Source organism: Scleropages formosus, chromosome 3 (assembly GCF_900964775.1).
Source record: "Scleropages formosus chromosome 3, fSclFor1.1, whole genome shotgun sequence".
NCBI lineage: Eukaryota > Metazoa > Chordata > Actinopteri > Osteoglossiformes > Osteoglossidae > Scleropages > Scleropages formosus.
Genome location: NC_041808.1, coordinates 40409023 through 40426839, shown reverse-complemented (window position 1 = coordinate 40426839; position 17817 = coordinate 40409023). Strand labels below are relative to the sequence as shown.

General features: G+C 42.5%; 1 gene segment (V, D, J or C); it reads left to right on the top strand.

The window, feature by feature from the left end:
- Nucleotides 1-14462: 14462 nt before the first annotated feature.
- On the top strand, nucleotides 14463-14941 carry LOC114910228 (immunoglobulin heavy variable 3-72-like). The segment is given in 2 exon segments: nucleotides 14463-14514; nucleotides 14619-14941. Coding segments are annotated over 2 exon segments (375 nt in total).
- The last annotated feature ends 2876 nt before the right edge of the window (nucleotides 14942-17817 follow it).

The window sequence follows — 17817 nt, the reverse complement described above, 5'->3', positions numbered from 1 at the left end:
TGAAACAGATCAGTTAATGATTTTGGTTTGTACAGATATAATCTGACAGCTACCAAAAAGTTCAACAGGAAAAGGAAGTTTTTGTAAATTCAGGTATGGAGAAATAAAGTATAAATTGTTGTTGTGCTGCTACTGACCTCTGAATACCTGTATGCAAATGCAGCCTCTGCCTGCCTACTTAAGAGATGCTGCTTTTGACCCAAAACGGATTGAGTATCTCCATAACTCAGTGATGGCAAACACTCTCTCATATCTCCTGCTCTTACTTATCCTTCCCAGTAAGGATTCTGTAAAAATAAACATTTTATTTACATCATTTAGAAATCAAGCTGTCATTTGTGTTGATCCTTGTTTTTCTCTTTGTCTCACTGCCTCAGGTGTGAAATGTGCGGGTCTGGAGTCCATCCCATCAACTCCGGTACAGAAGAAACCAGGGGAAACTCTCAGTTTGTCCTGCAAAGGTTCCGGATTCACATTTGGAAGCTATGGCATGCACTGGATACGACAGACAACCTACTGGGAAGCCTCTGGAATGGATGGGAATTATCTGGTATGATGCCAGTAAAACAGTGTATGCAAAAAGTGTGGAGGGAAGGACAGAAATCACCAGGGACAATCCCAACAGCATGGTGTATCTGAAACTGTCTGGCCTGACAGCTGCAGACTCTGCTGTGTATTATTGTGCAAGAAACTCACAGTAACACAGTTCTGTGGTTGTGTTGTACAAAAAGTGTTCAGAGCTCCCAGTGGGAGTAAGTTACTGTTCCACTAAAACACACTTTAATGCAAGATCTACATTATAACAGTTGAGGAGACACTTCAGGAAATATTATTATTCTTTCCACTCTAAACCATCCCTGCCCAGTGTGTTTTGAATCCCAAAATGTACTTCCCATAACTGCATTACGAATCCCCCAAACAGAACAGCATTGAATATTTTTGTGAGATGGTCCATTGCTCGTTTGTAATGGAAACAAAGCCTTCCTGCAGTTTTCCAACTAATGAATGTATGTTTGGAAGATTCCAGTAATCTGACAGCCAGTGTAAGAGTGGAATCGGACACCCCTGCCCCCCAGCAAACTCTATACCCACCTGCAGGGGGCAGTACAAAGCAGCATGTGGACCTAATGGCAATAAAAACTGCCTTCAGTTTTTTCACTGAGTGGATGTGGTGGCGCAGTGGTTTTGAATTTTGGCTTGTGCCTGCTTTCTGGTGGGTCTGGGGTTCGAGTCCCAGTTGGGGTGCCTTGTGATGGAGTGGCGTCCTGTCCTGGCTGTGTCCCCTTTCCCTCCAGCCTAGTGCCCTGTGTTGCTGGCTCAGGCTCCAGCTCTCTGCGACATTGCTTAGGACAAGCGGCTTCAGACTCTGTGTGTGAGTTTTCTCACTGTTCATTGGTGTCTCTTCTTGTTTCATATGCCTACTGTACAGGACTGCGGTCAGTCAAAGCTTTGGAGCTGAGGTCTTTCGCTTGGTCTCAACCTTTTCTGGGCCAGGGAGATTCGTCAGGTTCAGATATTTCTATTCTTCTGTCTCCTTACCGATCTCTTAAACCTGCAAATTGCAAACTTCACAATCAACTGCAACATTCTTGTCACATGTCACCCAAAAAGGAATAAGTATTCATGAATCTGGTCTTTATTTATCCTGTCAACTTTATCTCCATTTAAACAGGAAGGCTGAGGAAACCAGAGCACTCTGAAGAATACCCACCACACATACAGGTTCAACTCATTTGTCCTACACCACATGTCAGAGCTCAGTGTTTTCACTTATTACATCTCGTACAGAGGAACCAGCAGACAGACAGGCTGAACAATTATGAACATAATGTTTCTCCTAAAATCTGTGGAATATTTTATCTTTTTAAGATCTTGAAAATGCAAATATTGCTACAGCACAAAACACTGATGTCATTCCCTGTCCTTACTGCAGCTCATAAAAAGTACCACTTAAGTAACATCTTTCAGCAGTGCTTCACACTACCTGCCCCAGTTAATCTTAATGAAGAGCAGGACTGAGATGTTGAGGAACTCCTTGACCAGTAACTACATTTACATTGCATTTATTTAGCAGATGCTTTTGTCATTGAACTCTATGTAGTGTTATCAGCCCACACACCTTATTCACCAAGGTAACTTACACTGCTAGATATATTACTTACAATTGGTCACTCATCCATACAGCAGCAGAACACACTCTTTGTCACTCACACACCATGGGTGAATCTGAACAGCATGTCTTGGGAGTGTAGGAGGAGAACAGAGCCCCTGGAGAACATGCAAACTCTGAAAACAGTGTATACAAACAAAGCAGTATAATTTCAAAATGATCCAAGTACCACTGTCATTTGAACCCTTCACCAGATGGGAAGAACACACAAAATCATCTAAATGTCATGATCCCTGAGGATCAGACTCAGGATGAACATAGGAACACCATAGAACACCAACATAGAACATAGAACACCAACAGCGAGAGATTTCATACACTCCACTTCTAGATCCGGGGAGAGCTCCTATCTCAGGTATCTAGGACTGTTTCATCTGTATTTTGCATTAAGGTGAAGCCAGACTGTTTAGTTTATCGGCAAAATATAATAATTACCTGTTTAACTTCCCTGTAGTGAAAGAGAGGGCTCCCTAAATGTCACACCTTCAGAGAAAAATGTCACAGGGGATGGTCATTGTAACAGTTTCCAAATACCTGCCATACACCTGCACCTCATTAAAAACACAGTTTAAAGAGAGAGACCTCCCTGCAATAATCTCTTTGAGAAACATCTCCTCTCTTTGCGTTCAGCTTTGTTCCTTCTTCTTAGCCTTTTGGATCTTGATACTTGCTCTTCGAATCACAAAGATGACTCCTCAGATTACGACGTTCAAATTAAAACCATGACCCGTTGAATGTCGACCCTCACTTTTTGAACAATGACATTTTGGATCATGCCTTGAACTCAACCAACCCCCTTGGATCTCGAAACCATGCTTTCCTCCTAAGTCTTTGTCAGTATCAATTGCCCATGACTGAAGTGTCTCAGCGGATAAATTTCTGTCTGTATTTTCAGAGAAGATCCATTACATTTTGATGGAATCACCCCAGTGGTGGGTTAAATTTTTGAGACAAACAAATTCTGCATTGTTTGAGAGTCCTGATCAGTCTGGTAAGACAAAACACATACTGACACAGAACATTAAATAAAAACCCCAAAGTGATAAAGCTGTTTGAACAGATGACTCAGTTCATTCTTTAGTGCAGTTCTGCCCACGGTCCAACAGTACAGTAAGTAAAGTTTCCTCCTTTATACCTGTAATTTACACACAGTTACTATAGTACCACACCCCCCAGTGTATGCAAACATGACTTTGTCCTGACTCTTAAATACCAGTGATGGACACAAACCCCAGCAGGAGACACTCATAGATCTTCACTCCAGTTCAGCTTCAGCACAAACATGTTCCCTGTGTCTCTGCTGTTACTGCTGGCAGCTGCTTCCTGTGAGTCTTTTTTAAACTCCAAGTGGACTTTAATGTGTTATTTCAAAATGTAATTGTTTTGATGAATCAGCTGGAGAGCAAATGAACTTTTATGAACTTCCAGTTTCCATCTGGGTTTTGTAATGCACTATACAGCAGGAAAAGAATAAATTAAATCTCTGAATAAATATAAATGTAAATAAATGAATTCACTTCAATTGATGAGGGAATTATAATGCAGTACTACCACTAGCCGGAGGATGTCGCTCTAATAAAGGCTGTGAGAGAAGTATAGCGGTACATTTCTCATTTGGTCCACAGCTCTGAGGTGCATTTCCTGACCCTGTACTGCATGACATTTTCTGGCCCACTGGGTGGTACTGACCAATAATTCTACATAATTTCCTATTGATAATGAATAATCCATAATAATGATGCAGAATTGACTCAGTAATTTTGTTCATCATTACTAAGCTTTATTGAGCTTATTTAAGAATGGATTATATACTATTACTCAGTCACTATCCATAACCGTTTGTCTGAACACAGGGTCGTAGTGGACTGAAACCTATTGTAGGGGACTAGCAGCACTATATAGACACAGGCTGGTCAGGCTACTACTGAGGAGGCCAGTCTTAGGATACTGCTGAACCACCCGTATGCAAGCAAGCACACACACACACACGCACACACACTGACTGAAACCGCTTGTGCCGAGAAGGATCGCGGAGAACCGGAACCCAACCCGGCAACACGGGGCACAAGGCCGGAGGGGGAGGGGACACACCTGGGACGGGACGCCAATCTGTTGCACGGCAGTGTAAGCCGGACTTGAACCCCAGACCTGCCAGAGAACAGGACCCGGCCAAACCTGCTGCACCACCACACCCCCCTACCATCTGTATGGTATATTAGAACAAAAAATGTCACTGGAGGCTACTGTAAGAATGACACACACAGCCTCCTGCCACAAGAGGACACCAGCTACTTGTACAGTATATTATATCCATGTGACAGTGATGATGAAGTACAGTGAGGATGAAGTGCCTGCTGTGAGACCTTCCATGTGGACCTGCCTACAGCTCTGAATCCTCCTTTTAAACTCAATGTCACCTGTCCAGTCAGAGGGAGGAGTTCATGCAAACTGAGCTCTTCCTTCTACATTTAAATCTGTGCACTGAGCAAAGAGGGAACAAACGCTGAGTTCTGGCTGCTTCAACTGACATTTTACCACAGTCACACATTCACCATGACCTTCTTAACTGCTCTCCTCTTAATGACAACATGCTTAACAGGTACATTTTAATGACACATATAAGCTGTGTCTGCTCTTGAGTACTGAGATGGAGGTTTAATGTTTATTTTCTTTCCACAGGTGTTACTGGTCAGACACTGACTCAGTCTGAAGCAGCAGTTAAAAAGCCTGGAGAATCTCATCGACTCACCTGTACATTCCCTGATTCACTCAGTGGCTATGCTATGAGCTGGATCCGACAGCCTCCTGGGAAGCCATTGGAATGGATTGGCTATATTTATGACAGTAGCAGCACCTACTATGGCAGCTCTTTTAAAGGCAGATTCACCATCTCCAGAGACAACAGCCAGAAGCAGATATATTTACAGATGAACAACTTGAAGGATGAAGACACTGCAGTTTATTACTGTGCGAGAGACACAGTGAGTGGAGACACTGCAGGGCTGTACAATAACTGCTCCAGTACATCTCACACTGAGGGTCACTCAAGTGTGTCTCTGCAGCACTGTCTTGTCCTTCTTGTCCACATAGTAGAACTAGCTGAAAATGATTTCTGCTCTAGTTAACTAAAAAGAATGTGAGCCGCTTGGAAGATTAATTAATCTACTGTACTGAAATATTTATGTCATTAATATTAAAATGTCCAGGTTAAAATGATTTTTTTTCCATCTGGCTTCTTTTTTAGAGTCCACTGAATGAACTGCCCTGCTCTTCAGCTTAATCAAAGCAGATTTTTAATAATAGAATTCCACTCCACATTTTAGTTCTGAGCTCACATGCTGTGGAACAGATGTCCTCTCAACATCACATGTCCTCCCAGTTGAATTTCAGAAACTTTTTTTCAAGCCATTTTGTAACTATTCAGCTTCGCCCCTACTGTGTCAGTGGCCTTTTGTAAAGTCTTTCTCACTGTACTCCTGTTAAGAATTCAATTTTGCAACATTTTCTTTAATAATTTGAAGTTTATTTTGTTTGGCTTTTTTATTATAAGTTTGTGTTATCAAAAATTCCACATTATTACTGTTGTCTTCGTCAAACACTTCTTTACTACCAGTTCTGACATAATAAGCAATCTGGCAGAGAAACCCTTCGAAAACCATACATCAGCAGAATTTCATTTAAAATATAACAAAATGTAATTTATCAGTAATAACGTTAGAAAAATTGGAATAGTACACACAAGCTTCCCAGAACAGTTTTATTTTTCACACAGATGTGTTTTGGCAGGATGCCTTCCTCAGTGTACTTGCATACTGTGTCTTATCTGTACTGCTGATGTCTGTGACAGGTATTGACATCATACCTCATGGACCAACAGGAATTATATATTAATTATATTGTGAAAGGTGGGGCGTGGTGGTGCAGTGGGTTGGACCGGGCCCTGTTCTCCGGTGGGTTTGGGGTTCAAGTCCCGCTTGGGGTGCCTTATGGCAGACTGGTGTGTCCCTTATGCTCTATGTTACTGGGTATGCTCCGGTTCCCCGCGACCCTGTATGGGATGAGCGGTTCTAAAAATGTGTGTGTGTGTATTTTGAAAATAGATGCATTTCTCTGGTGGGGGGCACGGTGGTGCATTAGGTTTGACCGGGTCCTGCTCTCTGGTGGGTCTGGGGTTCAAGTCCTGCTTGGGGTGCTTTGTGATGGATTTACGTCCCGTCCTGGGTGTGTCCCCTCCCCCTCCAGCCTTATGCCCTCTGTTGCTGGGTTTGGCTCCGGCTCCCCGCGACCCTGTAGGGAACAAGCAGTTCCAGATGATGTGTGTGTGTGCATTTCTCTGACTGAATCAACCCAAGTGCAGCGTGGAATGTTTGATACAAACACTTTCTCCAGAATGAAAACTTTACTTCAGTCAGAACCTGTCCATACTACATTATTCTGCAGTCTCAAAACTTGTTCAATATTCTTGCATTAACCCACGAGGAATTTTTAATTATTCATTAGAAATTATTCCGAATTAGAATACTTAAAATTCAAACTTCTACGGTGGACTATGACAGACTTCCTGATGTGAGAGAATTTCGGTGCAGTACAAACACTGGCCAGAAGATGTCACTGTAGGAAATACTCAGAGAGGTGTAGAGTGTTGGGTACAGTATTGCTCATTAGCTCTATAGCAGGGAAGTGCAGTTTTGATGCAATACTGCTTGCAGTTTTATAACATAGTATAGGGACAACCAATAATTATCGATAAACTATTATTAAGTAAAGGGGGTGCGGTGGTGCTGTGGGTTGGACCGGGTCCTGCTCTCTGGTGGGTCTGGGGTTCAAGTCCCGCTTGGGGTGCCTTGCGGCGGACTGGCGTCCCGTCCTGGGTGTGTCCCCTCCCCCTCCGGCCTTATGCCCTGTGTTGCCGGGTAGGCTCCGGTTCCCCGTGACCCTGTAAGGGACAAGCGGTTCAGAAAATGTGTGTGTGTGTATTATTAAGTAAAAATGCATGTTTTATGAAGTACTACCAACTCAATAACTGTGCTGACTACCAGTTGCCTGATGAGTGTAACACAAAATATTTGAGTTTTTATTGATTGAAAGCCATCATCAAAAATTGTTAGGCAGAGGGTAACTGTGAAACTTAAGAAAACATCTGGATATAAAACAGTTTAATGATCTGTTAGATTCCAGCAGACTGGAGAATTGTGGACTGAGCTCGAGGAGTAAAGGCACATGGAACTACAATCACAAATGTACGTAAAGTCCAAAAAAACCATGTTTCCAACTCTGCAAAGAGGCTCATCCCTGCATTTTTGAAATGTATGTGCAACATTCTTTCGAGTTATGCAGCTGGATACTTTCACCCAAATAAAAAACTGTAAAAATCTTCTTTATTTATGGCAGAACAGCTGTAGGAAAGAGAGACACTGGTAAACTTCAGCTAACAAGTAGAACTTTACCACAACACTACATGTTTCCTCTGCTGACGAAAACACACCATGTTTTTGAGTTTTCACAAAGTAGAGCTCAACAATGAACATTTTCAAGGGCTCAGTGCATCATGGGACAGGCGAGAGAGACCACTGTGATAATGACACACACAGCCTCCTGGCACAAAGTAAGACTAACCACCTGTACAGTATATCATTTTACGCATTGATGAGCCTTAAGAATGTGTTTTGCTTGAATTATATGCTTTAGCGTTCCCCCGTGGACCTAGTAGAAACAGGTTCAGGAGTCGGGGTAAAAGGAACAGACTCTTTATTAACTGTGTCCATGTCTTTTTCAGTGGTCTTAACAAAGACGTTCCAGACAGTACTAAGTCACTCATGAACAGTGGAGAGTTCAACTAAGACGCTCCCAGCCCCCCTCCACTTCACCCAACAGTTAAGGCTCTACCCCCAGAACTCCCAAGAATTCCCCTCGTGACGAACTGTGCATGAACAATAAAACAACCAATCAAAACGGACACCAAACTACGTACAGAAATAAACATTAGTCACAACTATTTACACAGAGCTATTTCAGCTCCCTCCAGCGCCATCACAATATTATTAATCAATCACTATCCATAACCGATTATGTAAAGGCTGGGTCAGAGTTGTCTGGAGCAAAGAGGCTCATCCTTGCTATGAAGATGTATTATGGTATTAGTAATAAATCTGTCACCATTCATTTACATTTGAATAATCTGATTTCATCCCCATGGAATTTGTTGAAAGATGGGTGCTTTGCTTTTCCTTTGTGCTTTATGTAAATAACTTGGAGCTGAAACATCAGTAATTCTTTAAAAATATCCTTCCTCTTCTTCAGCTTTTTTACAGTGATCAGAAAATGTTGCAGTACAGTAATAAGTTTTCTGCCGACACAATTAAGCCATAAGCTGATCTTGCAGATACCTCTGCCCATGTCTCACAACACTCCCCATCGAGCTGTTGACCAAGTTATGAGGATATCTTGCTTGGACTACAACAACTCCCTTCTATCTGGTCTTCCAGCCTCTGGCCTCAAGCCTCTTCAGCTGATCCGGAATGCTGCTGCAGGAGATGTGTTCCACCAGCCAAAACACTCCTATACACCTCCCTTCATCATCTCACTCCATGGCTGTTAAACTCTGATCACAGCCTATAAAATGGTCAAAGGATTTGCCCTCCAGTACCTTCAAGGCCTGATCACTCTCTTCACCCCATCAAGAGTGCAGAGGTCCTCCACCTCTGACGATTTGGCGGTCTCACGCTCGAAAAAGTCCAAAGTATTAGTTCTTGGTTTTTCCTCTGCTTTGGTGAAATGAACTCACTTTTACCCTCATAACTGCTGAATCCCTTTAACATTCAAAAAAGGTCTCAAAACACACCTTTTTTGGACCAGCTTCTCTCCAGATCTTCTAACAGCTCCATAAATGTGAATAGCATCATCTGTCACAACTAACTCTGTATTTCCTCCGAATTCTTTAAGCAACTATTCATGAAATGTCCACCGGTAAAAATGGTGGCGCTGGTGAACCTGGGCTTCGAGAATCGCCTATCTACATCTCTAACACTGTCTGTTGATGAAATCCACTTCTCTTAACCACGAGCTGCATGTTGTCGTTACTGCATTCTGTATTTTATTAGAATATACAATAATGTGAAATTAAAGCACAGTGAATCCTTCAGTGACAAATGTACAAAAATTTATATACCTGCTCAAATGAATATCAGGAAAAAGATGAACGTCGGTTGACTTTTTAGAGAAATGTTACATCGACACACATCACATATAATGCACTCGTCCTCATGCAAAACTGTTCCACTCCCTCCCTACTTCACCTCCCTATTAAAGAGCAGCTGTGAGTCTCTGACCCTCAGTCACCCTGAGGCAGGGACGGACTTGGAGTAAAAAACAGCCCTGGATTTTCCCCCCCAAACAGGCCCCACCACAACTACAAACAGCCGCTTCTATCTCACAATATTACAGCAGTCGATGTATCGCATTTATGGCAAATAACATCATAAATCCCATGGTGACTGAAATAAATTTATTATTGTATGAACTAAAACAGGGGGGGCGCTGTGGTGTCCGAAAAGGAAGGTACACCGTTCTTTGGAGGTTTCCCTGAAACAAAGCACCGGAACACTTGAAGTGTGCAAAACAAAGAGTTTATTAAGAACAGTAGCTCGTGTCACAAACGCACTTCACACCGCGGAACCTCATCTCTTTTTTGCGCGAAAACACCCCCGTTATATATAGTGCCGCCAATAACGGTTCCCGCTTCTTTTAGGAACTAACCAATGACAATTATCCTTTGTCAACTTACACCCTACAGGCTGGCAGGAACCTTTCTTTTACAAAACTCTCAAGGATTCGTTCTTGGTGTAAAACACCACAGGCGCGGTGGCGCAGTGGGTTGGACCCGGTTCGAGTCCCGCTTGGGGTGCCTTGCGACGGACTGGCGTCCCGTCCTGGGTGTGTCCCCTTCCCCCTCTGGCCTTATGCCCTGTGTTGCCGGGTTAGGCTCCGGTTCCCCACGACCCTGTATGGGACAAGTGGTTCAGAAAATGTGTGTGTGTGTGTGTGTGTCACTGACACTATGCTTTTCGTTCCTGCAACTACCTTCACCCCGAATAAGCAAATGAATACAAATAAATTGATTTCAGGTAAGTCTCAGTATAACATCTGTCACTTAATATTAAACCAATTCTAAATTACTTTTAGATTACTTATATATTCTTATAACACTTTGAATGTTATGGAAAGCAAACACATTGATTTAGGTTTATTTTCAAACAAAATGGTTGTCTGCGTGATGTTAACTCAATCTTGGGGAGAATTATAGCCTGTGTTTTGCTATAATTTCAGCTGTAGGTAACGTGAGAACACCTGATTATGCAAACTGACACGTAGCACCATTAGAACTGGTAAATTCTCTTTGTTCTGATGTGAGTTCGTGACCAGTTCATGGGCAATTTAAAACGGGATGAATGGGTGTGAATTTGGATATTGGCTGGGTTTGCCTACATGCCACGATCAAAATAATATCGTTTTGGCGTCTACTGTTGCCACGCAACGACAAAAGTCATGCTGCAGCCAAGCTGAGTATGAGTGACCATGTGTGCACAAATTATTTGCAAACTCGCTCATCCTCATGTTACATGTTAATCGGAGCAATTACCTTAGGCTACTTCATTTACTCTATTTTCTAACTCAGTAGCAATGTAACCCGTTGTAGAATCTTTGCTGTCTCATTATGAATGAATGGAACACTCACGTCAGACAATGCGGAGTGATAAATAGCAGTGAACGTTCGGACTAGGGATGTCCTGGGATTTTACTATAGTGCTGTTCATAGGCTACATGTTCTATAGTGAGAGGCGGGCAAAGGTAACCTGACGTAACTGTCCTGACAGGCGACTCACCAGAACCATTGGCTCAGGAGCAACTGCTGCTGTCTCTCCCTCATCAGGCTCAGGATTAGGGCTACTACTGCCTGCAGTTGCACTGCTGCTGGCAACACTATTGCCAAACATCTCTGTTATTTTTTTGCATTTTAGAGCGTCGGTCTCTAAGGACTTCGCTTTTTTTTTCTTTTAGCTTCTCCCAACCAACCGCCTTTATCTTTACGTTTTTTGCTTGCCATCATGAGCCCACTCTCCTTTGCGACAGTTTCGGTTTATTATAAGGAAAAAAAGATTGCATTAGTGCCCCCTTTTGTCGGCTGTCAGCGTCACTTAATCTGACACTTTTTCTTTGGTGATGAACCAGCCAGGCCGTTCTGGACTTCTCCAGAAAGTCCAGATGGCCAGTCCGCCCCTGCCCTCGGGACTCCCACCAGCTCATCTCCATCACCAGTAATGCTCCCTGCTGCTGCCGCTGGGAGCTGTTTCCTGTGAGTCTCTCCCTGTGTTACATGGAGGGTAAACAGACTCTTCAAGGCCATTTCAGATACTGACTCTCTCATGTTGAACCCACATTTCTCTCTCTGTAGGTGTTCAGTCTTAGGTTGTTTTCACGCAGCCAGAATCAGAGATGGGATCTCCAGGAGGTTCCCTCACATTAAAATGTGCCTGCAGTAGATTCAGTGTTGGATGCACTTCCATGCACTGGATCAGACAGGCTCCTGGAAAAGGACTTGAGTGGATCATCTTTTACTACTCTGATTCAAGCAAGAGCACAGCGTAGTCTGCCACATCTGTGTCTTTCATGGTTTTTGTCCTGGAAGGAAAGGGTGGACTCAAGTGCAGAGTGCACAGGGGTTTATTCAGACGCTAGACAGGAATCCTAGTCAGCTACAGGCAAGGGTCTTCGGACTGCAAACGAGGTACACCAGGAAATCCAGTATCGGAGTTGGAAAAACAGGCAGTCGGTCAGAATACTAGTAAGCGGGTCAGGTTTCAGGACGGGAGCGGTCTCAGTAAACGGGCAAAGGGAAGAGGAGCTAGGAGCTAGGAGCAGGGAGAAGGGAGAAGGGTACAAAGGCATCAGGTAGTCTGACTCAGAGCCAGTGAGTAATCGACGAAAAAGGTTCCGCGACACTCATCGTTCACTTCTGCCTTTTGAGCTGTCGAACCCCAGGTGTATCCGGTTATGCCGATGACGTGGGCGTGGCAGTGTCCTCCCTTCAAAATGTGTTGCTTTTATCAAAAAAAAAGAAAAAAAAAAGGTAAATCATGACAATTTAAAATCACCATAGAGAGAGAAAACTTCATAAATTGTAGGTTTCTGGAGTGGATGCAAACTTTCACATGGTCTTTAGGGAAAATGACCAGATGTCCTCGCTTATAAACAGCTTTCTTAATGGTATAACAGCAGTAGCAAAGACAGACTTGAAACTGACAAACTTGAGGTTACAAATAATTGTCTTTGGCCACAAAAATACCTTCTATCAGGGGACGTGTATACTGTGGAATCGGTGACATAATTATACACAAATTATGCTCTATAGCTCATGCAAAACTACCTCACCGACAGTTAGAATTTAACACTGTGTTTACACAGAGGAGGTGTGCAAAACAATGATAAATTAACTGTACAAGTTAGTACAGTATACACCACACACACACACACAAATATGAAAACAGCAAAAATAATCTCACACTGTTTTTATCCTGGACTTCATCATCTACTACAAGTATTTGTATTTTACTTATACAAAATAAATATGTTATTACACTAATCTCATCTCTTTTAAAGGTTGAAATGAAAAAGTAAATTGGTAAAAATATTTTTTGCTCTCTCATGCATCAACTGTTAAAATACTAAATGTCTTCACAATATAACGTTGTCTCTATACGACAAATGTATGATGTATGCGTGCGGTATAGAGTAAGAGGGAAAGAGGGATCTGCTGGATTTTCAAAAGAAAGTTAACGCTTCATTCCGGATCCTTTTGATTTACACACACACATACACACACACACACACACACACACGTTTTCAGAACCGCTTGTCCCCTACAGGGTCACGGGGAACCGGAGCCTACCCAGCAACACAGGGCGTAAGGGGACACACCCAGGACGGGATGCCAGTCCACCACAAGGCACCCCAAGTGGGATTCGAACCCCAGACCCACTAGAGAGCAAGACTGTGGTCCAACCCACTGCGCCACCACGCCCTCCTTCTGAGATACACCAGTCCTGTTACATTTTTCTCAGGTTTTACCTATAAAATCACCACTCTCAGAAATTTCGATTTAAAATCATGAAAAGCCATGGAGTTGGGACAGTAGGAAAAAATCTTGATCAAAATTAGCTATAAATGGGCATACAGATATGCGCATCTATGTCCAAGTAACAAAATTCCAGAAATACAAAGTACAGTTTGTTAAATTTCAAATACACCATTAATGACTTCTATCTTTCAGGATAAATGCATGATTCATACATTATAAACTTTTCAGAGCTTTTTAACAATGTCACATAATTGAGGTGTCCTGTTTCTCAAGACTCTCTTCCCCTGTTTCACACATACAGTTAAGGAGTATGTGTTACACACAGGGGCTGGATAGCAGAGGTGGGACCCAAGCGTGGGATCTTTCACTTTTAAGCTCAAGGGGCAAAGCAATTCTCGTGGTTGGGGACACTCGTGGATCCAGAATCGAGGTGCAAACATTGTTGCGAGGGATGTTCCGAGGTCGTAGTCGATGAGGCAAGGAAAAGGTCGAAACTGCGGGAAGCAGGGCTCAGTGACAAGGAGGTGGACAAAGGAGCAAGGAAGGGGGGGACACTAGGTGAAGGTGAGGCAAAGCAAAGGTGAAGACCACAGGTGGGACAGTTGCCTCATATGAGATTCCATGACCTGGGAGCGGTGGAGTGGCTCCTTATATACTCTGCCCTGCTGATCATAGCCTGGTGCTTGTGTCTGGCGAGTGGTTATGGGTGTGACAGTATGTTAGTGACCAAGTTCAGGGAATTTCACTTTTAAATTTATATAAATAAGCACTTTGTAGGGATTCTGAAAAAAACTGTTTCCATAATAACTGTCAGCTATTTAATATTAATTAACTCAAAGTGAACCTGTTCCTTGCCAGAAACTGCTTATCAAATGACACAGACTGAGAAAATGTGGCAGAATGTGATTTTACCTATAGCAGTGTACTATTTTTACTGACCAAGTATTAGTGAATAAATGTAATTAATCTAGTTCTTATTCAACATGAATAATTATACGACAGTGTACAGGAGGAGCAGTGAAGACGTTTTCAAAACAGCATCTGTTTAAACCTGTAGGGGCATCTATGCAAAGTTATCCTCCACTGTACTGCTATAAAAATCAGAATCACATACAGTATCAGTTCATACTGACACCACTTGTTCTGTCATATTGAACAATGGAACTGAATATTGTTGGGAGTTTAATCTTCATACTGGGGTCTCTACAAGGTAGGACTGGAGAAATTAAAACTGCAATGCAATATTGTAAATGTACCGGATGCACAAATGGATTTCAAGGTATTGAGTAAACTGTGACATATCGGTTTTTACAGGGATCCAGTGTGATGACATAAGGTTGGATCAGTCACCTCCTCAGGTGAAGAGACCAGGAGAGTCTGTCAAGCTGTCCTGTGTCATTTCTGGGTTTGATATGACAGATTACTACATGCACTGGATACGACAGAAAGCAGGTGGAGGACTGGAGTGGATTGGAAGAGTAAACTCTGGTAGTACAGATGATCCAGACTACGCAGCATCCCTGAAAGGACAGTTCACCCTGACTGAGGATGTCTCCAAAAGCACACAATACTTGGAGGCCAAGAGTCTGAAAGCAGAGGACACGGCTGTTTATTACTGTGCTCGAGAGTCACACTGACTGATCTCAGCTCAGCAGCTGTACAAGAACCACGAGCTGCAACACAAGTGCATGTAAAGTAATTCTTCTTTATTCAGTTATATTTGTACTTTGTAATGGATATTAAAAAAAAAACATTTTAACAAAGTGATTATTAATTTTTTAAGAACGTAATCGGATCATTACAATCCTAGGGGTTACTCTGTGTGGCACACCTGGGCTGCAAGACAGAGGACAGGGAAGGTAGGGAGACTTTAACACAACTTGTGCCACAATCTGTCACACTATAAGTCACACATCTTCCAATTCCTGTGTTTTATTCTGTGTCTCTCCTTCGATTCTTCCAAAAGACTTTTCCAGATCACTCAGTTCACTGTTCATCAAGCAACAAGACTGTGAAAACACTATAAAAGTGAATAGTATTTACCAACAGTAATTTCAAAATGATCAATGTACCAGTGTTATAAGACCCCATCCTGAACTGGGAGGAATGCAGAGAACCACCTAGAGAGAAGATGTCCGTCTGTACCCTCCAACACAGACAGATTTCACTCATCTGGGGTAAAAAGAAGGGAATCAAGTGTTGAGAGGTGTCTTAAGGTTTCCTTGACAAATCAATCCTGACTTGCTCAGGAATGACTTGTTAAATTACTATATCTAGTAATACACACACACACACACATTTTCTGAACCGCTTGTCCCATATGGGGTCACAGGGAACCGGAGCCTACCCGGCAACACACGGCATAAGGCCGGAGGGGTAGGGGACACAGCCAGGACGGGACGCCAGTCCGTCGCAAGGCACCCCAAGCAGGACTCGAACCCCAGACCCACCAGATAGGAGGACTGTGGTCCAACCCACTGCACCACCGCACCCCCTATCTAGTAATATGGAGTTTTAAATATGTAGTTTCAATGACAACTTGGTTTAGACCAAAGATGACTGGTGGTACCTCTGTTACCACGTAAGTTAAATTATTTCAAGAAAACTTAGTTGTAGGACAGTTGAATCAAACAGGTAGCCAGAGATTTCACACACTTTGGTTGAGGGAGAGCTCCTATCTGAGGAATCTAGGACTGTGGCACCGTTATATTCTATTAAGGCGAAGCCAGAACTGTTCACATTGTTGGAAAAATATAATTCCATGTTTAACTTTCCCTGCAGTGAAAGAAAGGGGTCCCTGTATATGAATGCTTCCACATGAAAACCTCCCCGTTACTCCTAACAAACATTGTCCCGTTGCTTCTTGTGAGCTTCGTTCTATTCTTTCTGCTCCAGTGTTTTTGTTTATGGCTTTTTGGCTTCCCTGAGTTCCCTGTGAAAAATTCCTTAATGAAAAAATTTTCCATTTTTCACCCTCTGTCTGTGTCAGAGTGAAAAACCAAGTATAGTGTGTGACCCCTGTGATTTACCTCATCTCTCACAGGGTATAAGGTTTAATTCCACATGGTGTAGTGAAGATGCTGTTTCCTGTGCTACAGTTAAGGGGCAGCATTTTTCTACATTTTTCGGTATCACTGCTGTTGATCTTGGAACTAGCAGAGAAAGTTCATCTGCAGACTTTGCAGAGTCAACAAATTGAACAAACACATTTTATGTTCTTATGCTGGTATTTAGACTCTTTCTGAGATCTTTTACAGTTTTTTTTCCAACATTTTCTAATAACTCTTCATCGGTATCAGTTGCCCATGACTGAATTGTCTCTGTGGACAAATTTCTCTCTGTATTTTTGGAAAAGATGCACTACATTTGGATGGAATCACCCCAGTGGGGGGTGAAATTTTTGACTGATTTTGCATTGTTTGAGTCCTGATCAGTCTGGTAAGACAGAACACATACTGACAGAGAACATTAGTTAAAATCCCCAAAAAGATAAAACTGTTTGATCAGATGACTGATTTAATTCTTTAGTTCAGTCCTGTCCACAGTCTGACAGCACATTACATTTAGCAGACACTTTTCTCCAAAGCAACTTCCAATGGATACAATGTAGTGTTATCAGCCCACACACCATGTTCACCAAGGTAAATTACACTGCTAGATACACTATTTACAAGGGGTCACTCATCCATACATCAGTGGAACACACTCTCTCTGTCACTCCCACACTATAGTAGAACCTGAACAGCATGTTTCGGGAGTGTGGGAGGAAATCCACACGGACAAGGGGAGAACATGCAAACTCGATACAGACAGAGTAGGGATCGAACCCACATCCGGGGTGTCTCTGCTGTTACTCCTGGCAGCTGCTTCCTGTGAGTCTTTTTTAAACTCCAAGTGGACTTCAATATGTAATTTCAAAATTTAATTGTTTTGATGAATCAGCTGGAGAGCAAATGAACTTTTATAAACTTCCAATTTCCATTTGGGTTTTCTAATGCACTGTTCAACAGGAAAAGAATAAATAAAATATCTGAATAAATCTAAATGTAAATAAATAAATTCACTTCAGTTGACGAGGGAATTATAATGCAGTACTACCACTTGCCAGAGGATGGCGATCTAATAAAGGCTGTGAGAGGAGTACAGCGGTACATTTGTCATTTGGTGCACAGCACTGAGGTGCATTTCCTGACCCTGTACTGCATGACATTTTCTGGCCCATTGGGTGGTACTGACCAATAATTATACATAATTTCCTATTGATAATGAATAATCCATAATAATGATGCAGAATTGATTCAGTAATTTTGCTCATCATTACTAAGCATTATTGATCTTAATTACGAATGGATTATATACAAGTACTCAGTGACTATCTATAACCGTTTGTCTGAACGCAGGGTCATAGTGGTCTGAAACCTATTGTAGGGGACTAGCAGTAATATATAGACACAGGCTGGGCAGGCTACTACTGAGGAGGCCAGTCTCAGGATACACCTGAACCACCCGTACG